Here is a 22,718-nt window from a genome sequence, read left to right on the forward strand (position 1 = left end):
AAAAAGTATATTAAGTAATATATACACATATGAAGAGTCATCTTGAATTGACACTATAAGCCAAAGTTAAACAACAAAAAATGGAAAGCAACAGCAAAAAGACATACCGTACTTTCTGCAATCATCATTATGGACTATGACAAGAATGAGGCAGTTGTAAAGTCGCACACAAACACAAAAGAGATGTGCATTCTACCGGTTAATCGCTGCTGCAATGTAAAATTGTGCAATTAAGACAAAAAAAGTAAGCCAATAAAAACAACATAGCAACTTTGGTGAGATACAAGAGTGTATACCCTATGATACTATTATTGTCTAGAGACAGTGCCACTGAGAAAAAAAACAGGAAGCAGAACTGAAGGTAGCAGAGATGTGAATGCTGAGGTTCACATTGGGAGTGACCAGGATAGATAGGATCAGGAAAGAGTAAATCAAAGGGACATCACATGTTAGAGGCCTTAGAGACAAAGTCAGAGAGGCCATACTGAGATGGTTCAGAGGAGAGATAGTGACTATATTGGAATAAGGATGCCAGGTAGGAGGCGTAGAGGAAGACCAAAGAGGAGGTTTATGGATGTAGTGAAGGAGGACATGAGGGTAGTTGGTGTGAGAGAGACAGATGCAGAAGACAGGGTTGGATGGAGGAGATTCATTTGCTGCGGTGACCCCTGAAGGGAAAAGCCCAGAGAGAAAGAAGATTAGATGACAAAGGTGAGTTCACCCGTCACACCCAAATGAAGATTTCACAACTTATTACTGGGCAAAAGGCAGCATGGAAAAAAGAGCATCACTTACCACATGACATAAACAGCAGGTCACCTTTTATTTGCTTGTTAATCTCTACCTTGGCTGGCACAGCGGAAGAGTGGTTAGCATGCAGGCCTCACAGCTAGGAGACCGGAGTTCAATCCCACCCTTGCAAACTCTCTGTGTATAGTTTGCATGTTCTCCCCGTGCATGCGTGGGTTTTCTCCGGGTACTCCGGTTTCCGGCATAAATAGCCATTTTTATGGCCGACATCACTTGTTTCGTAGAAATTATACCTTTTGGTTGCAAATTCTATGTTGACAAAGTCATTAAAAATGTATGTACTACAAACAACTTGATGAGTTAGTCGACATAGACATAAACGGGACCAACTTAAATGACTCATACATTCAATCCAGCTTTGTATCTTGTAAAAAATAAGATTAATTTATTATAGCTATAACTTCAAGCTAAAAAAGAACGTTTTTCCTGTCATTCACCTCCAAACATAACATCAGAGGCCAATGGGATTTGACAATTAGCTAGAGTGGCAGGTACTTACATTACATTAATCAACAACATGCAAAAATAATTGGAGTATATATTTAAACCAATTACATGATAATGAGCGTTAATGATCACCTTCTTTTGTTACTTGTTGGCATGGTGTCACCGTAATTGAAAAGTTGATGTTAAAGTGAGAGAAAGAGGAAGTTTATGATCTGTGTCTCCCTAATTTCCCTTGTCATGTTGCATACTGGTTAATTGACGGTAATGGAACCAAATCATTTGATTATTATTACACACGATTTGACACAACATTAAATGATAATAATAATAATCTCAGGATCTAGTTACATGTTCAACTTGAAAAAGTCTGGTTAAACCAATCAAACTGTCACAGACGCAGGAGACTTCCACACACGACAAATGAATAAAATACAACGACAACAATGACATGTGGAGTTGAAAAACGTCAAAAATCCAAAGCTGAATTTGTGTGGGAATGTATTAGAACGCCAATATAAATAAAATCATCAAGATATAACACTATGAATGCACAAAGTTATCATTTATTCATTCATTTTCTACCGCTTTTTCCTCACGAGGGTCTGTGGGACTTTGGGGTACACCCTGGACTGGTCGCCAGCCAATCACAGGGCACATATAGACAAACAACCATTCACACTCACATTCATACCTATGGACAATTTGGAGTCGCCAATTAACCTAGCATGTTTTTGGAATGTGGGAGGAAACCGGAGTACCCGGAGAAAACCCACACATGCACGGGGAGAACATGCAAACTCCACACAGAGATGGCCGAGGGTGGAATTGAACCCTGGTCTCCTAGCTGTGAGGTCTGCGCGCTAACCACTCGTGCCGTGCCGCCCAGTCATCATTCAAACGTGCTTATTTGTTGCTAAGATGCACACAGAGCAAGGAACAACTGTCTCCTTCCTGCTGTGGTCACCTCGCACTTTGAGGTGTTCAAGCGCACTCGTAATTTGGAGTGTCAGGCGCTAATTATTCTTCATTTTTATTCATGTATCCCCTATAACTAGAACATCCCTGTGTGAAGGTTGCATGTTGTGCTGAGTCATGATCTGTCAGTTAGAACCTTGACTTTGGTGAAAACCATCTTTCCTGTGGGGGAGGCGGCCACAGGTCACTACAAGTCCTTGTTGCCTCCCTCGGAGATGTTCAGACACATTCTTCCTTGACACCTTGAAGCTGAGGGCTCAGCACAGGAAGGTAAGTCCTAAATAAACAAGGAAGGTGTCCTTGGAGGACGCTGCTCTTGGGTTCCTTGTTTCGGTTGAGCATGATGTTATGATGAAATAAAGGGGTGTGGCTGTGAGTGTATGGACAAAAGGAATAAAAATATTCCTCTCAGGTTCCACAAAACATCCCGTAAGACCTCAGTTCAGCGAGCCTCAAAGCGTTTAATGTTTTTTTTATCTCGTCTTTGTGACGCAATTGATGACAAACATCTTAGGAAGAATATGAGCCATTTCACTGAATCAGTGTCATCATCAGTGTCAATGTTATGTTACAGGCATTGCCTGGGACAGCTATGAATAAGACAACAAATGTGACCTTTGGCATGTGGGGGGGGCATGCTAATCTTTTATAAATAAAAGCTAGCCTGAAGCAAGAGGAGTTTCCTATGCTTTATTTCCTCTCTGACACATACTGTATGACATGAAGTATTACGACTTCATTCTCGTAAATGTACTACTTTATTTCCTTTTTGTCTTGTAAATTTCAGACTTTCATCTCATAAACGTACTACTTTTTTCTTATAATATTACAACTTTTTTTCAACTTTTTTCTTTTTTCATGTATTATTTTGTTCTCGTAAATTTACTACTTTTTTCGTAATATTACGACTTTTTCCTTGTAGATTTACAAATTCTTGTCTTGTAAATGTACAACTATTTTCTGGTAAAAGCACAATGTTATTCTTGTAAATTGACAACTTTTTTTTTCTTAAATGTCCGACTTTTTTTATCGTCATTGTACAACTTTATTCTCGTAAATGTATGACTTTATTCTCGTTATATTATGACTTTTTTCTTGTAAATTTACAACTTTCATCTCTTTAAACTTACTATTTTTTTCTCGTAAATTTATTACTTTGTTCTCATAAATTTACAATTGTTTTCACAATATTATGACTCTTTCCTTGTAAGTTTACAAATTATTGTCTTAAATGTAAATGTACAAATGTTTTCTTGTAAAGGCACAACTTTATTCTTTTTTATTCTTTTTTATTCTTTTTATTCTTTTCAATTGACAACTTTTTTTTCTCTTAAATATCTGACTTTTTATCATCAATGTGCAACTTTATTCTAATAATATATAACCTTTTCTCGTAAATTTAGTACTTTTTTTCCTCATAAATGTATTACTTTGTTCTCGTAAAATTTACAATGTTTATGTTCTCGTAAATTTACAACAGTGCCAGTTGGTTCCAATCACATAATCTTTGGCGCAAACTGGCAACAACTGGCGCCGGCCCAGTGGACTCCTAGCATCATAGGCACAATTTGGCGCGTGCCATTACATTCCAGTGGATTCCAATAGGCGAATTTTTTGTGACATTTGGTTCCACTTGGTTGACACTTCATGCTGATTGCTTGATGCAAGTGGCGCGACAACATTTTTTAACATTTAAAAATTTTCTTGCCGCCAAACTCAATTTTTGCCGCCGTTACGGGCCACCATGAGCCAGTTGGGAGGCAGTTGCGTGCCACTAGGCACCTTATCGGCGACACTAGGCGCCAAAAAGAAGCACATTACTGTTGCAAAATGGACCGCAGTCCCGGGCAAGTGAGAGCCTTGAAACCTTCAGGATTTGGAGAATATCTGCAAAGAGTGTTTGAACTGATTTACTATTGTTTGAAAGACAAACTTCCCATGATGGTGTCTTGTTTATGGCACCATTTTAAAGTTGAACCTGTGGGTTTGGTTTCTTAAGATCAAGGAAAGACGCTTGTTTGTCTCCCACACCCGAACACATACACACACACACACACACAACAACACCCGCCTCCACCCTTTTCCAACTGTGCGCCACATGAAAGGAAATGTACCAGCCTCTCTGTTTTGCTGGTGTGTTATTAGCATCCAAAGACTCCGGCGTGTCTGCTGCATTGTCACCTCCCACAGCCTTCTTATAAACGGTGTGGGAGAGATCACGTACACACATTCGCACCCCCCCCCCCCAAACAAAAAACACTCGGATATTTGCCAAATTAGTTAGACAATCACACAAGGAAAACTCAAGTAAAATGTTTTATTTCAACACAGGCAGAGACTGATGTACTGTACGTCATTTGATCTCAAATTGGTCCAAAAACATAAATAAAAGACTATAATACATACCAACATGTTGCATTAGATGTGCTATTATGAATTATATTAGACAATTACTGTTTTTTTGTGTTTTGGGATTTGTGCCAAATAACTAGCCCCCAGTTGCCCCTCGTTCATCGCGAGAAGTGAAGTAGGATTCAACATTAATAAATGGAATATTTTTGTAATTATGGCATAGAAAACTTGTTTATGACTTTCTAAAATTCGATAGATCTGAAATAACACCCATATAATGGTTTGTGGTTAATTTACCAAAAATATTGAAATACAATCTATATGTAGTATTCTGGTCACTTGGTGTCAGTAATGGCACAAAACATTCCAATCACTAACCAATTAAAAGTGATCAATGAATGGTGACTGTCTTCACCTTTACACCCGTTACTCCCAATTTAGTTGATCAAATAAGCAAATATAAGCCATAAATGAGAATCATACTGTGTAATTATTAGTGTGTTCCCTAGGAAACCTGAAAACGCAATGTGGACAGGAAGTGACCTCGGCGGTTCACAGATGAGTTTTAGCATTACATGGGTAATGGCTGCAAAAGTAGCCTGTGTATTTATTAGGAATTATTGTGCCTGTAGTGAGAAAATTCAAACCTGCAATAAGCATGTTCTTCCGACGTTCAAGTCTGGTGCTTGTGTGTCAATGCAACAGTTACACTACTGACACCTTGTGACCAGTGTATAATACTACATTTCATCAGCATGACTGAATCCATCTCTTGAATGCCTTATATTGAATACTTGTCCTCACTAGGGTGACAAGGGTATGCTGGAGCCTATCCCAGCTGGCGGGGTACACTCTGGACTGGTCGCCAGCCAATCACAGGGCAGACACAAAATCATTCACACTCACATTTATACCTTGAGAGTTTCCACTGAACCTACCATGCATGTTTATGGAATGCGGGATGAAGCAGGAGTACCCGGAGAAAAACCCATGGTGAGAACATGTGATTACTGCGTGGCCAACATGCTAACCACTAGACCACCATGACATCCTAAGTGATCACCATTGTTATTATTATTATTATCATAAATGTTTTTAAATTGTTGTTTTTTTAGTTTTTGTTTTCTCTTTTAATGACATTTTTAGAATGTGGTTTGGGCCACTGAAAAAACAAACAGCAGGCCATTGGACTCCTTTGTTGTATAGCACATACTGGGGAGGAACAAACACAGCAACGGCACATGTTCTCTATTTAAAAGTTCAATTACAATTGCATCCTCATACCTCAATGACAACATCTTTGTCACATCAACGACGCCACCCACAGTAGCACTGACGGACAAAATATTTGCTTCGGGTTTGGCAAACGTTGGCCTTTATGTCATGACGATCACATACTGCTAGAACCTTTAAAATTGCCAACTGCGTTGCACTTTATCGTCCATGAATGATCACAAACAACAATTCAAACAAGATGAGGTGACACTCCGTTTTTGACATGCATTTCAAGCACACCGACACCCTCCCTAGCTTGGATTTTCTCACATTAATTAGACCTCACCTGACGAGTTGCATGACGCACTTGCATGTGTTGACATTGTCTTGCTTGTGAGACTGCCCAAAATGGCTGTACGGCGACCAAGTGGTTAGCACGCAGGCCTCACAGCTAGGAGACCAGAGTTCGATTCCACCCTCGGGCATCTCTGTGTGGAGTTTGCATGTTCTCCCCGTGCATGCGTGGGTTTTCTCCGGGTACTCCGGTTTCCTCCCACATTCCAAAAACATGCTAGGTTAATTGGTGACTCCAAATTGTATGAATGTGAGTGTGAATGGTTGTTTGTCTATATGTGCCCTGTGATTGGCTGGTGACCAGTCCAGGGTGTACCCCGCCTCCCAGCCCAAAGACAGCTGGGGTAGACGTCAGCACTCCCGGATAAGCAAAATGAATGAATGACTGCCCAAAATAGCTGCTGTATTGATAAAGGGAAAATTGCTAGATTGTTGCGTTGAAAAATGATACATTTTTCTTTTTTTCTCCAAATATAGGTATTTTTTTCCCACAGAAAATGCATTCACCCTGAGTTAGCAATAAGTTGTCCTTTGCCAAAAAGTCGTCCTTTGCCACTTCGTACTGAAAATTATGCATTTTTCCAAAAATATCTTCATAAATTATGCTGTTTCATGGTTCAATACAACCTATTATGAGTAAAAAAATGCACATTTAAGCACATTGTATGCATTTTCCCCCCAAAGTAAGGCATTTTCAAGCATAAAATTCATAATCTATATGATACATTCAAAGACTTTGTGATCTTAGTAAGGCTTGCAGCAATGTTCGGTGAGACACACAAGCACCCGGCTTTCATTCCAGGTTTCAATTATCTCACAACAGGTACAATAAAACCTTGACATGGGCTACTATAATCCACACCGAGAAAACTCAACTATGAACCCCAGGCGTCTAATTTATTGTATATTTGATAAATTATATAGTATATTTATACAATGAAATTTATAGTATATATTATATTGGGTAACCTCTCGTCTGAAGACAGCTGGGATAGGCTCCAGCACCCCCACGGCCCTCGTGAGGATAAGCGGTAGAAAATGAATGAATGAATATTGGGTAACACAAGTGTAAAGGTGACTATAAGGGTGTTACTTAATGTCTAGAGGGCTTAAAGAACATTAAAAAAAACATATTTAGAAGGTCTTAGCAGGTTTTCTATGATCTAACCACACAAATATTCCATTTGTCAGTAAGGAATCCTACTTTGCAGACATTCACTTAAGTTCTGTGATTCCATCTGTTCATTAATCAGATTAATTATCATTCATTAGTGGTGAGTACCTATACATTTCATACATTAGATGTGTTAAATAAGTGTGTGAGGCATACTGAAGCAAGACGGGGGAGGGCTATGGAGGTGAATCTCATCAGGCACTTTAATTGCAAATGTTGATCCAAAAATCAGAGAGGAAAATCAGGGTAGCTGTATGGTACGGAGGGGGAAGAGCAAGCCGTGTGTCAAAAATACACCATTCATGGACGTCGGTATTACGTGTGGATTTTTGCCATTCGCTGGTGGCCCTGTCACATATTTGTTGTTATTTTTGGTTGCACCGTGAGTGAGGTAGGTATTTGGGTTGAAAAGCTCCTTATAGATTAAAAGGAGGGGTATCTCTTTAATAATGAATTCATTTTTTTTTTTAGAATATTCCAAGGGCCCTGAGACCAGATTTTGGACACCTCTGTGTTATAAGCTCACATCAGCTCCAAGCCAGAATTGTTTGACAGGCTGTGGGGAGCAACGGAATCAAAATAATAATTCTAAAAAAAGTTGGTTATTAACAAGATATTCTTATTATTTACACATGCTGGACTGGCATTTTGTTGTCAAAAACCACAGTGAAATCTTCCAAAAAATTGACCTGCTGTCCCACACTGCTTTACAAGAATATACAAATGTATACATTTATGATTCTGAAACCAATGCGCCATGGTACATGATCCAATTTTACGTAATTGGCCCCAAATTATTATTAATTTACCACAAATAATCTTTCTTCTCTCGCAATGCCAGCAAACAATTACATGCTCCTCCACTAGATGGCAGAAAGTACATAAATACACCTTTGGATTGCCATTCATACATTCATTATAATAGAATAATAATGTAAGATATGTGCCCTGGTTGGGCAACACTGGCATAAGGCATCATGTGAATGAATTATATTTTGGTACTATGGTCATGTGAAGATTGTACATTATTACGTTGCATTAGATTTATGACTCCAGGTATGTCTGGATAATCCAAAACATTCCCGTTTAAGTTGAATGGGTCCATTTAAAGTGTTCCTACGGGAGTCAGTAAACAGCGCCCATACTCGGCGTGGATGCTGGTGCTGATGGTGGTGTGTGGTGGGTGGGGCCAGCTGCTGGCAAACCTAAATGCGTGTCTTGCTGCTGGTACCAATTCTGGTGGGCGTACTCATCCATGTAGACTGCAGAGGAATCACCCTGAGGCTGATAAGACTCCTGCCCCCTGCTGGTTGGGTCCAGCATTGTATTATTCTTGATGCTGCTGCTGCTGTTCGTATCGTTGCTGCTGCTGCTGCTGTTGTTGTTGGTGGCGGTGGCGGTAGTGTTACTGCTGCTGTTGTTGTTTTCCCATGCTGCAGGGGATGGAGGCGAGTTGCAAGCCATTGAATCACTAGCCTCTGGGCTATGCTCCAGAGCAATGTCTCCCAGTGGAAACTCTCCATTCTTGTAGAGTTTCTTGAACTTGGAGCGACGGTTTTGGAACCATATTTTCACCTGAAATTACAAGTATGTGGGGGGGGGACATTTAATTATTTAATTCAGTGCCTTGACCACTAGGTGTGTGATGTTGGTAGATTACAAAATAGTGTTATTTTGGTCAAGAAAACAGGGAAAAGAGAAAGTCAAAGCCTTCAGGTGCACAATTTAAAAAGAACAGCAAAAACGGGACCAGTCCAGGGTGTACCCCGCGTCTCACTCGTAGTCAGCTGAGATTGGCTCCAACCTCCAGAATACCCCCGCGATCCTAGTGAGGATAAGCGGCATAGAAAACGGATGGATTGAGGATAAACGTGGCCCGAAGATGAAGGTTTAACGTAAATATCTTTAAAATTTGTCTTGTAAATGCCGACATTTACACTGCGTCATCCGCCCAGGGCGTCATTCCAGCCAGAACAGCCACTTAGTCTAAAGAACAATAGCAGATACATAATTGAAGACTCCAAATTGCCCATAGGTGCCCTGTCAGGTGTTCTTTATTAAATTAGCTTTTAGAGCATCTTGACATTAGTAACATTTCAACTATTTCACTATCGTTCAGTCTGCTGTGTGAGCTCTTCAACATTTAACCTTTATTTTATATTTTTGTGACAATTTTATTCATCATTATCAGGGGTGTCACAAGATCTCGCGGGATTTAAATGTGACAAGAGTTCTCCTTCCGGACTATAAGTAGCTCGTACAGTGAAGTGTAATGTACAATGAAGAGGAAAGATGACTCAACACAATATGGAGAACAACTGGCTAAATGGGCGTCTGTAACATGAATTGGTGGGATGTTAACATAACATTAACAATTACTCAGCTAACGCTGGCCCGCAAAGTCATCCATATTCATCCCCTTGGCGCCTACCTGGGCGTGGAGACGTAACTGCACTGTTGACAAGCCTCTCCCGGCAGACATTGTTCAACTTGTTCCTCTAGCTGTGGCTATCTAGCTTTTAGCCCGTGATTAGTTTTTTTTTTGTTTTTTTGTCACTGCACTCACAAATTTGCTGCTTGTAATCTGCCGAATATGATTTTCCTATTGGGTCGCTTGTGTTCCATCTTTCTCGGTCAGCGTCGTGTGGCGCTGTGAATTGGCACGCACATGGAAACACATGACACTCCAAGCATAGAAGAAGAAAGAACGGATGCGCATAAGTCCGCCGTCTTCCGCTTATGTAAAGTGGAATTTCGACTACGAGTCATTATGGAGTATAAAGCTACAAAATATCAGGATACTGTCGGTTGAGGTGAGTCATGTCCGTCGAAATATTCAGATATTATGTTGGCTTGTCATCACTTCTGGTCACATGACAGTGACGAAGAGCTGGTGGGTCACTGACGTCATTCTCATATCGCATGTATAAACCACTGGAAATAGAAAGACGTAGAAAGCTCACAGCCGGCACACGCCGCCATCTTGTGTAGCACAACTTGGCAGCTCAGCGTGCGCAGTGTATAGGCATATATATATATAGGTAGCCCCGTGAAACTGAGTTTGCCTATATTCTGCCGAATTGGTTCTCAATTAAGTGCTGGAGGGCTGATGATACTCATTGATATTTTTACAATCCCATCACTTCCCTCGACAATTTTTAAACATCTAATTTTTTATGAATGAATGAACAAAATGATTAGGCCTTTCAAATGAAAGACTGCCCCCCGAAGAGTTTCAGCGGTAGTGCTTACAAGGTAGTGCTACACAAGATGGCGCCAAAACCGTACGGCTCATGAGTTTTCTACTGTGGTATAAACACCGACTCTGGAAACACAGTTTGTGTGTCACCCAGAATGCTGTTCCCGTGTGTATGAGAGACTTAAATGATAAAATACTTGTGTGCATGATTTCTTTCTTCTTCTGTAGTTTTGGTGTGTCACGTGGTGCTAGGTGTGCCTCATGTATTACATTGTTTTCACCCAGTGATCCCTTCCCAGATGCAACTGACTATTTATGGATTGTATTTTCAACCCACCCCAAAAAACCCCAAACCAGCAGTGTTCAACTGAGGCTGTGTGACAAGTGTCACACAAGTGTGACAAGAGTGGATTGCACTCTCCAAAAACAACGCTCACCATTGATTGACTTGTCACCGACGATGAATTAATTGAATACTTTCATGTCAACAGTGTCAATTCAAACCGATCTTATCCTTCTAACTGTGTCATGTTCATCACTCACTTGTGTCTGTGTCAGACCCAACTGTGCTGCAAGCTCTGCCCGCTCTGGCAGGGCCAGATACTGGGCAGACTGGAATCTCCTCTGCAGGACTGCCAGCTGGTAGCTGGAGTAAATAGTCCGGGGCTTCCGCACTTTCTTTGGCTTCCCGTTGACCATCCGAACCTCCATTTCTGGTTCTTCTTTCACTGGAAGAGGATACACATTTGGTTAAATATGTCCATCTCTTGAAGAAACTGGGTTTTAAGTTTACTGCTTTGCACTGCACTGTATCTGTGCGTGTCTTCTCTTCACGCTTCACACAATAAAAGCAGCTTTAAATGGGTCTCTTCCCGAGCAGCCTTCACAGCAGCGACATAGCACAGAAATAGCCACGGCCGCTACAACCCCAACATTTCAAAGAAATTCCACCAGCACTCTGAACTTATAATTTTGGTCGGAGTGTCCCACACAGCCAGGGAGGGAGATGGAAATTTATTGGAGCTTTTCATGTTGTCCGGAGGACAGCTTCTATACATACAGCACAGTACGTCGCTCCCGTTGAGTGACTAGCAGTACTCTTGCATCACTTTTGTTTATGCAGTCACACTCAATATTTTATCAATTAACTTGTGACGTTTAGCACTCAGGTTGACTTCACGGTCAGGAGATCTGGGTTGGAACATCTCTATGTGGAGTTTGCATGTTCTCCTCGTGTGTGCGTGGAATTTCTGCGGGTACACCGATTTCCTTTCACATTCCATAAACATGCATGTCAGGCTACTTGGAGGTTGTAAATCCATAGGTGTGAATGGTTGTTTGTCCATGTGCGTCCGGGATGTCCATGAGACTTTACCATAGCAAAGACTATGCTTCCTTGGGGCCACAGGCACATTACAGTTTACAGTTAGTTTTTTTTTACTCCCTTTTTCCCTTTTTAAAACAAAATTAACTTAGTGACTGAGGATCTAGGTTCAGGACCCTGGCCTAGGTGCCTGACTACTACCACTAATAGTCCAGGGATCACTAAACATCCATACACAAAACTACAAATACATAAAACTGACTTTGATGGTATCAGTTTTGTTTCTGAAGAGCTTGGAGAGTCCAAGAAGCTTTGTGGTTGTCTAATCACATGTAAAGGGAAGGGGCTTCCTCATTTAATGATTGGAGCAGCCAATCGGAGTTGACTGACATCTGTTTGTGTGCCATTGTTTTTTTAAATGTTGCATTTTTTTATCTGACTAAATAATGACTGCCAAAGCCGTGGACCGCTTGGTTTGCCAGTCAGTTGCCGCTGAAGTCCTATGAGCCAAAAAGCCCCAACAGGACTCCTTCAGCTTGATGGCATCCCTCACGACAGGTGCAATATAATATAATGTGTTGAGAAAAAAAGGCTTCACTACACATATTAAAATGCTGTCTAAATTCCAACAAAAAAATTTGGGCTAATGCTTCCAATACACAACAACATCAATAATTGATCTACCACGGTTTTTCAAACATCCATTTTCTATGCTGCTTGCCCTTACTAGGGTAAGGTATGCTGGAGCCTATCCCAGCTGACTTTGGGGCGAGGCGGGGTACTCCCTGGACTGGTCGCCAGCCAATTACAGAGCACATATAGACAACCATTCACACTCACATACTCCATGGAGATTGGCCACCGTGCAACCCCATTTTCCCCATCATATATTAATTAATAAATCATGCAGTTTCATGGTTAAATATGACCTTCACTTATTTGTTGTACACGCACCAAACCTGATAGCTGGAGCAACAGGGTTAAATCATCTCAAAAGAGGCACAATAATAACAATAATAATCCCAATTATAATAACAAGGGCTACTGTTGCAGCCGTCACTCATGAGCTAAAAGCTAAATCACAGCTCTGATCCGTCGATGTCACTCCACACATTCGGAACACATTTACTGCGACACAAACAAGCTACTATATTGGATAAAACAAATGTAAAGGTGACTAAATTGGTGTTAATCCATGTCCAGAGGGCTGTAATGATGTTAAAAAATATTCAGAAGACCATAAACAGCTTTCCTGTGTCATAAGAAGAATCCCACTGTGCAGAAATTCACTTTTCATGGTCGGGTCTGGAACAAATTAACGATAAACGAGGGATTAGCTCTACTCATTTTTAATACGACATACTACTACTACAAGCCAAAGATAATTATGTGGGAGTTTGGCTTCATTCACATAGTTGAATTGTTTGTGGACAGATTTTACAGTACCTCTTAAAGCCTTAAAGCAGTTCGGGCACGTGACCAATCACAGTGGAGTGGGCATGCCCAGAGGCGGGCCGTGAGTGGAATAAATTAAAACAGACCGTTTTGGCAGGAAGCACAAATCTAAGGAAATACAGCTGGAATAGGTGCAGATTCTGGAAGATCTAAAAATAAAAATAGTACATTTTTTCAGCAGAAAACAAATCTCATTCAATCTCATTCAAGTCGGTAATCATTTATAAATATGTCATACTGCATATAAAATGTATAGCATACATGTACCACTGTTAGAAAAGCCACAATTTTGTCTTAAAAATATACCATATATCGATATTGTCCAATGTTTTACTTCCAATACCGATACGGTCAGTATAGCTCATCCCACAAACTAATGCAATGAATTAACATATGTTCCCTTTTTTGTTTACCGTGATGCCACCAGATTGACATATACAGTGAAGAAAATAAGTATTTGAACACCCTGCTATTTTGCTATTTCTCCCACTTAGAAATCATGGAGGGGTCTGAAATTTTCATCGTAGGTGCATGTCCACTGTGAGAGAGATAAACTAAAAAGAAAAATCCAGAAATCACAATGCATGATTTTTTAACAATTTATTTGTGTGATACAGCTGCTAATAAGTATTTGAACACCTGAGAAAATGAATGTTAATATTTGGTACAGTAGCCTTTGTTTGCTATTACAGAGGTCAAACGTTTCCTGTAGTTTTTCACCAGGTTTGCACACACTGCAGGAGGGATCTTGGCCCACTCCTCCACACAGATCTTCTCTAGATCAGTCAGGTTTCTGGGCTGTCGCTGAGAAACACGGAGTTTGAGCTCCCTCCAAAGATTTTCGATTGGGTTCAGGTCTGGAGACTGGCTGGGCCATGCTAGAACCTTGATATGCTTCTTACGGAGCCACTCCTTGGTTTTCCTGGCTGTGTGCTTCGGGTCGTTGTCGTGTTGGAAGACCCAGCCACGACCCATCTTCAATGCTCTGACAGAGGGAAGGAGGTTGTTCCCCAAAATCTCACAATACACGGCCCCAGTCATCCTCTCTTTAATGCAGTGCACTCGTCCTGTCCCATGTGCAGAAAAACACCCCCAAAGCATGATGCTACCACCCCCATGCTTCACAGTAGGGATGGTGTTCTTCGGATTGTACTCTTCATTCTTCTTCCTCCAAACACGCTTATTGGAATTATGACCAAAAAGTTCTATTTTGGTCTCATCTGACCATAAAACTTTCTCCCATGACTCCTCTGTATCATCCAAATGGTCATATGCAAACTTAAGACGGGCCTTGACATGTGCTGGTTTAAGCAGGGGAACCTTTCGTGCCATGCATGATTTCACATCATGACGTCTTAGTGTATTACCTACAGTAACCTTGGAAACGGTGGTCCCAGCTCTTTTCAGGTCATTGACCAAGTCCTGTCGTGTAGTTCTGGGCTGATTCCTCACCTTTCTTAGAATCATTGAGACCCCACGAGGTGATATCTTGCATGGGGCTCCACTCCGATTGAGATTGACCGTCATGTTTAGCTTCTTCCATTTTCTAATGATAGCTCCAACAGTGGACCTTTTTTCACCAAGCTGCTTGGTAATTGCTCCGTAGCCCTTTCCAGCCTTGTGGAGGTGTACAATTTTGTCTCTGGTGTCTTTGGACAGCTCTTTGGTCTTCGCCATGTTACAAGTTAAAGTCTTACTGATTGTATGGGGTGGACAGGTGTCTTTATGCAGCTAACGACCTCAAACAGGTGCATCTGATTCAGGATGATACATGGAGTGCAGGTGGACTTCTAATGGGCAGACTAACAGGTCTTTCAGGGTCAGAATTCTAGATGATACACAGGTGTTCAAATACTTATTTGCAGCTGTATCACACAAATAAATTGTTAAAAAATCATGCATTGTGATTTCTGGATTTTTCTTTTTAGTTTATCTCTCTCACAGTGGACATGCACCTACGATGAAAATTTCAGACCCCTCCATGATTTCTAAGTGGGAGAAATAGCAAAATAGCAGGGTGTTCAAATACTTATTTTCTTCACTGTAGACATTGTGCAAAATAATACAAATACTGCAATCTGCCATGAAAATCATAGAACGTGGTCCCAGAACCTGAACCCTGTGAAAAGCAGCCATATACTGCATTGTTTAAATATTTCCAGTTGTGTGCCTTATGTCTTGAGGGCGGGAGGTCTCACAATATCTCGTGATCTGCTTTGCTTGAAATCAACGCGATCGTCTATTGGTTATTTTCTAAAAACATTTTATTAAATAAACTAACGCGTTTTTATTTATTTGTCTGGGGCGCAGCTGTAAGCCTCGCGTGATAAGGAGTCAGTGTTGTTGGATGATTCAAAGACCAGGGCTGACTGACATGTCGTGACACCTGATGTGCTGCGTGGCTGAGGGCCAAAGTCCCCCGGAGCCATTTCCAGCAGTCAACTCCCAACTGGAATGTCGAAAAAAACAGTGCACCAGTCTGTCGAGTTTACATTTCCTCAAGTAATTCACACAGAGATGACTTTCAAGGTGATGTTTTTTAACCTTGTCTATGAGGACATGGTAAATTAAAATGTGTGCTATGCTATGTGTGTTCCGTGCTTTTGCTCCACAAATCCACATAAAAGAGGTTTGTACTGTTGATATGAAAATGTAGTGCAAAGTTAATGTTTTTTGCCTGCATTTATCTGTTTATTTGTGTTCAAAATAAGTTAAAAATTATGAATAGTTTTGGATGAAATAATTGTCAGAAATGAGTATGGTCATTTGATCATTTTTGTGCATATTCTTTCATTCATTCATTTTCTACCGCTTATCCTCACAAGGGTCGCGGTGCTGGAGCCTATCCCAGCTGTCTTGGGGCGAGAGGCGGGGTACACCCTGGACTGGTCGCCAGCCAATCACAGGGCACATATAGACAAACAACCATTCACACTCACATTCATACCTATGGACAATTTGGAGTTGCCAATTAACCTCGCATGTTTTTGGAATGTGGGAGGAAACCGGAGTACCCGGAGAAAACCCACGCATGCACAAGGAGAACATGCAAACTCCACACAGAGATGGCCGAGGGTGGAATTGAACTCAGGTCCTGTGTGCTAACCACTCACCCGCTGTGCAGCCTATTTGTGCATATGACTCATAAAAAATAGTCGGAGCACTTGGAAGGTGTTACAGGTTGTACAAAATATCAAAGACTGATCCATATATGGGAATAATTCTGGATAATATGACCTTTGGAATTGTCATCATAGGACTTGTTGTGTCTTCAAAAGCTACAGTATGAAGGTAGATCTGGAAGAAAAATGCCATTTCTTTGACTAACTACTGAACTAATATTGATATCACTATGAATGTGATTGCTAATGGTATGTTTTCATGGTCAATGAATCTAAATACAGTAAACCTCGGATATATCGGACTCGGATATATCGGAAATTCGCTCACAACGGACAGATAAAAAAAAAACAGATTTTTCTGTAATGCATTTCCAATAAAAATTCATTGCATATATCGGATTTTTTTATAACGGATTTCGCCTATTTCGGACAAAATCTCCAGTCCCGTTCCAATTTCCCTCGCATCGTGTCTTTCTCCTGGCTCCAGATTTAGGACAAATATAAAAGTGAGTGACGTCAATGATACTAGCACAGCAGTGAATGAGATCTTAACCTCACTATTGGAAATAACGTAGGCCTGACGGGCGTAACAGGGCCTAGCTTAATTAACAATTTGTTATGCTCAGAGTCCAATAAAGTTAAATTCTCATTACCTTACGTCTCTTTTCATTGCCCAGTCCAGGTACATTGGAAACATAGTCAAGGAAGTGCCTTTTTATAACGGATAAAATCCGATTTACGCATATACCGGATATAAATCCGATATATGCGTAGAACGGACATTTTCCGGTATACGCATATAACGGATTTCGCTTATATCGGACAAAACCAGTGGGAACAATTGAATCCGATATATCCGAGGTTTACTGTATGTAGATAAAAGAAATATAGGAGTAATATTTATGGTGAAAAATCACAATGGGGCGGAATCTGTGCTCTACGAGTGCTTTTAACAGTAGAAGAATGATACTTTTTTTATCGTAGAGGCTAAGTTTTAGCGTTCAAACTATTATATGTGTTGCTTACCCCAGCCCTCAGTTCTGAGGTCCTGCGGTTTTAAAAAGGATTAATAGTAAATGCAGGGTTTTGGATTGTCACTGAAAGATTTTGCACTTCCCACTCTTTAAACATTGAAGTCCCATCTTCCACAAAAGTGAAAAAAGTGCAGGATTAAAGCCCCTAACTGTTGTTACTGCCATGTACATACTGCAGTACAGTAACAAAATTATGTTGTTTTAGCACTTTAGCTTTTACTTTTAAAAATGATTTTCCTTTTCACCCACAAACGTGGCTTATGTCACAACCTGAGCCACCGCTTTCCTTTCATTTTGGTTTGAAAAAGTTTGTGATACTTTGAAGTGGAGAACCTGCTCCTGCTTGAACTTATTTCCCTCCATAGCTGCCAATGTGTGACATCACTGCGGTGCATGTTCAGAAGCGCGTCCACTGACAACAAATCGTGTGATGATTTGGGTTGTTCAGCTTAAACCAGCGGCGTCCAAAGTATGGCCAACGGTACATTCTAAAAATTAAAGAAATGAATGGAAAAAAACAACAAAAGTGTCACCAGAATAAAGTCAAAATATTAATAGAATTTTTTTTCTTGCAAAGAGAAAAAAATGTAATTTTACAAGAATAACGTCATAATGAGGGAAAATAACCTTATTTTTAAGGGTATCACGGACACTTAACTCACCTTTAGGTCTATGAGAGTGAGATGAAATTTTAACATGAATTTTAAGAAAAGTAAAATGGAAAAATATATAACTGCACAAACAATGCCTCTGCTTTTTGAAATTTTCATGGTCCGGCAAATAGACACTAAAGGATATTATTGCCAACATTTTTTCAGACCAAATAAACTGCTCATGTTACAATAATATGAGGATATATCATAATAATGCAATATTTCCTCTATGATGTCATATTTCAGTTGTGGAATTGGCATGTATTTTCTCACAGGCAAATTGAACTGGCTATCAAATGTTTGGAGCATTTCTTGAAATGCTGCCTTTTCAACGGCATTAAAGAGCAACCATTTTTTGCTAAGTATTAAACTGCACTCTCTGTGAACACACACCATTTTGCGCTGTTTTTGTCTGTTTGTATAAACGGCTAAGTGAGTGTGTGACTGTCATGTACATCATTGTACTGATAATACACATAAAATGTACAGCATACACGTACGACTGTCAGAAAGCCCACAATGTTTACATGTGTATGTCTTTATGCTTCACTGACTGTGTCGAGCATTTAGAGTTCACATTTTTGAATGTCTTTGAATGCCCCGTAGTTGTGTGGTAATTCACAAGTGGTAGTTTGGTTGTGGAAGCACTAGCTTCAACAGCCATTGATCATTTCACAGGCCCGAAAATGGCCCCTGGGCCACACTTGGACTTTTTGGACTTGGGTTTTCATAGGATTCAGTTCTGAGGGAAAATTATTGCTAAATTATTTTTAGCATGACTGCAAAATATCCCACCATGAAGCCCAAAAAGTGGCAAATTGTAGCACAGTGCACAGTAGATTGTGGACTCACGATAGTGTGACATGTGCCGTAAAGTGCTGTCTCATGCATGCATTTGATTGCATTAACTGATTAATGCATTAACTTGTTAATGCGCTAACTGCATTAATAGAGATGTGGTTGATGTGTTCTTGGATCGAATATACTGTAAGTGCCAGCACTTTGATAAATAAGGTGGGAAACACTATTCACACATTTAGTAAAGAATGGATAGTGGTTGGGACACTATAGACAGATTCACTCATTGACTACCATAATGCTATTTGTTTTGATAAATAAGGTGGGAAACACTATTCACACAGTCAGTAAAGAATGGATAGTAGTTAGGACACTAAAGACAGATTCACTCATTGACTAGAATAATGCCATTTGTTTTGATAAATAATGTGGGAAACACTATTCACACAGTCAGTAAAGAATGGATAGTAGTTAGGACACTATAGACAGATTCACTCATTGACTAGCATAATGCCATTTGTTTTGATAAATAATGTGGGAAACACTATTCACACAGTCAGTAAAGAATGGATAGTGGTTAGGTAATTCATTAGCATAGCATAATGCTATTTGTAACAGTGAACGGCATTTCAATGAATTAATGTTTATTTACTAAATCAACATCTGTCAGTTCCAAGATAAACTATGCATCCCATTTGGCCCCGGGGAAAAAAAAGTACATTATCTCATCTTTATGGTAAAATCTACACTAGCGTTAAGGATATTAGCTAAATCCATCCTCAGATACACATTAAACCATTCAGATGTTCATATAAAACAACATCGAATGGACGAAAACATAAAAGGTACAAAGAAAGTTTTTTTTGCTCTGTAATAAAAAAAAAGATTTAGCTCGATTTGGATAATTCAAGAATTATTTAAAATTGCAAATTTGGTTTGGTGGTCAAAACAAATATTTGCCAGTAATTAAGTAATTTATTTCAATATAGTATTTATATAGTAGTTGGATAACCAGGAAATATACATTAAAAAATACTTGAAAAGCCTCTATTTTGTATGTTTAGGGTGTTTATAAACAAAGAATATCAACATTTTTATGTATTGGTGAAAAAGGTTTGGACACCTTTGCTTTACCCCATTGGGACCTTAAATAAATTATCAAATTGAATACTGTATCATTAAATGCATCCGTCCATAACCAGCTTTAAAAGGCATATAGTAGTACTTTTACATAGGCTGAAGTCACTCACCACTGTCCGGTAGCGTTGGCTGCGACTCTCTGTTGAAGCCCCCGGGCTCCCTGTACACCGAGTGCGGGTACGTGTAGTCACTTTTACCGCACGGGAAGCCCCCACTCGGGACCATCCCGTTCAGGTTGTAGTGGGTGTACGAGTACGGGCTCATGTGTTGGGTCGAGTAGGGTTGCTGCGCCGCGTAAAAATCCTGCGAGCCGTGGAGCGCTCCGTGGCCGCCGTAGAAGCCCATGTCAGCGGGGGAGGTCTCCGGTAGGCTCGGGGACGCGCGGAGGGACGGCTTCTTCTCCTCGAACACAGGTGACGGCTGTCCGTTCATGTTAAGGATGTCGAAGTCCCACCGAGTGTTCAAAGTAAAAGAAAAGAGTCTGGAACTAGCCTTTCCCAAAGCGGTCCACCGTGGCGGCGCCCAGCCCACAAGTGGAGCTCCTAATTACAGGGCGCGCCGAAGTGAGCCGAGCCGGGCAGGAGAAAAGGAGTGGAAGTCTCCTTCTCATTGGCTCACCCTCCCACGAGCAGCCTCTGCCCCGCGGCCAACACGGCATTGCTTGTCGCCTGTCTGACTCCCTTCTCCTCCCCGCAGAAACCTCCAGTCAACCTCTCCCTTCAAGCCTTAAAGCAGGGATGTCCAAGGAGCGGCCTGGGGGCCACATAGAGCACATTGGGTATCATGACGTATTATCCAATGCCAATATGAATTTGCACTTTTCAAACTTGCATGCTGGGAAACATCCAAATGATCTTATTGTTACCAAAGTTGAATAAAAAACAATATCTGACGTGGTACAACATGCACAGTGGAGACAATAAATGAACCGTTCCTAAACACACATGCATAACGGTGTTGTGATAAGGCCTGTTTACACATTAGCTTCGCTCCTATTCAAATGTAGATTCTCCTCCAGACCGGTGTTGGGATTCATTTAGTCAATCAAGGCATCTTTAAATAAAGCTTTGTGTCTTTACATGTGTTGACTTGAGCCCCAGGCTTCCACCGTGCCCTCAGCAGGAGGCAGCCTTTCCACAGTGGACCCACCATAAACTTAAAAGCCCACAAACACTCCCTGTGGGATTCCCTGTAGGGCGGGGGGGGTCCAAACTTTTTCCATCGGGGGCCACATGCTGAAAAATGAAAGGATGGAAGAGACACTTTGATATTTTGTAAACCAACACTGTAGATATGCTAAAAAGTTATATATAGTTTTTTATGTTGGTAAAAAAGCACATTATTACATTGGTCCTTGCTCATATTTTTTAATTTCTAAATAGTTCAACTTCTTAACATTCACAAACTTTCTTCTCATTATGACTTTATTCCATTATAATAAGACCCGGCAAAAGTCTTTTTTCAACTCTACGCTACTAAAATCACATTTTTAGGGATGTCCCATAATTATCGGTACAGCATAAAAATGTGATATCAGTTGATATCACAAATTGAGAGTTTAACAATATAAAAAAACCCATATATCAAACATCTCTAAACACTTTTCCTAATAATATTATGAGTTAATTCCTGTAAAATTGCTACTTTTTTCACTGAATATTGATTTCATTTCCATAAAATGTAAGCTGTATTTTCCATTTCTGTTATATACTCATATATATATACTCATTTAACTATTTAAAATTTCAATATTCTTTAAAAATTTCTTCTTGTAATTAAACTTTATTTACATAATATTTTGACTTTATTCTCAAAACATTATAGAATATTTCCTTAACCTAATCTTCCAAAATGACAACTTTATTCATTGTTTACTTTCTCATAATCTAATATTTCAACTTATGCCACTAAAATGACATTATTTCTCGTCATAATATGATGTTATGTTTGCAAACTTGGATTTTCTTCATAATATTGTGACTTTACACCACTTAATTTTCCCTTTTTAATTTTTTGTTTTCTTGTTACATTATATTTTCTGGAATGCGCCACAGGCCAAAAAAAAAAAACCAACACAAAAAATAAACACCCACAGGATTCAAATGGCCGCACTTTGGAAAGCGGTGATAGCACCCATATATTTCTGTTAAATGCAACAAGTGAGTTCAAATGTGTTTTTACACACTTTCATGTGTACCTTACTTCACCTTGAATCAATAAAGTGTCTCTTTTGTGTGGTTTTCCTTTTTTCAGTATAACCTCTCATGTGTGACTGTATTTATTTTTTCCATTTTTACATCCTGTACTAAAACATTGAATCTAAAACCACTCGAAAATCCATATAGGGGAAATTTACAATAGATTTAGGCATTTTTGCTTAAAAATATTTATATTTTGAAAATACTTACCTACAGAATATCTTAGGACATCATGTGATTGAATATCTTATGAAAAAACAGCTAAAGTATCACTTCAAACAACAAAGTTCCCTTTATTCAGTATCGGAATGATGCTTTTTGGCTCGTCTCTTATGCTCATACTGACCACATTCCAACGCTTTGACTCCACTTTCACTTTCTCCATAGCTGCAATGTCCTGGTGGAATCGTTCCCTGTGTTCAGCACTTCTTCACAGTTCAATGGAAACAAATCTAGATGGGAATGCAA

The 22,718-nt window shown here is 40.0% G+C and overlaps 1 protein-coding gene across 1 annotated transcript; it reads right to left on the reverse strand.

Annotated features, from left to right (window-relative positions):
* Positions 1–7,214: 7,214 nt before the first annotated feature.
* On the reverse strand, positions 7,215–20,878 carry LOC131103261 (homeobox protein Dlx3b-like). Its single transcript, XM_058049373.2, has 3 exons — positions 20,163–20,878; positions 11,070–11,254; positions 7,215–8,902 (listed from the first exon to the last, which is right to left on the reverse strand). Exons 1-3 carry the CDS (start codon positions 20,482–20,484, stop codon positions 8,453–8,455), a joined length of 957 nt encoding a protein of 318 aa, XP_057905356.2. The 5' UTR covers positions 20,485–20,878; the 3' UTR covers positions 7,215–8,452.
* Positions 20,879–22,718: the final 1,840 nt, after the last annotated feature.

Source organism: Doryrhamphus excisus, linkage group LG16 (genome assembly GCF_037039965.1).
Source record: "Doryrhamphus excisus strain RoL-2023G ecotype Guam linkage group LG16, RoL_Dexc_Guam_v1.1, whole genome shotgun sequence".
Classification (NCBI taxonomy): domain Eukaryota; kingdom Metazoa; phylum Chordata; class Actinopteri; order Syngnathiformes; family Syngnathidae; genus Doryrhamphus; species Doryrhamphus excisus.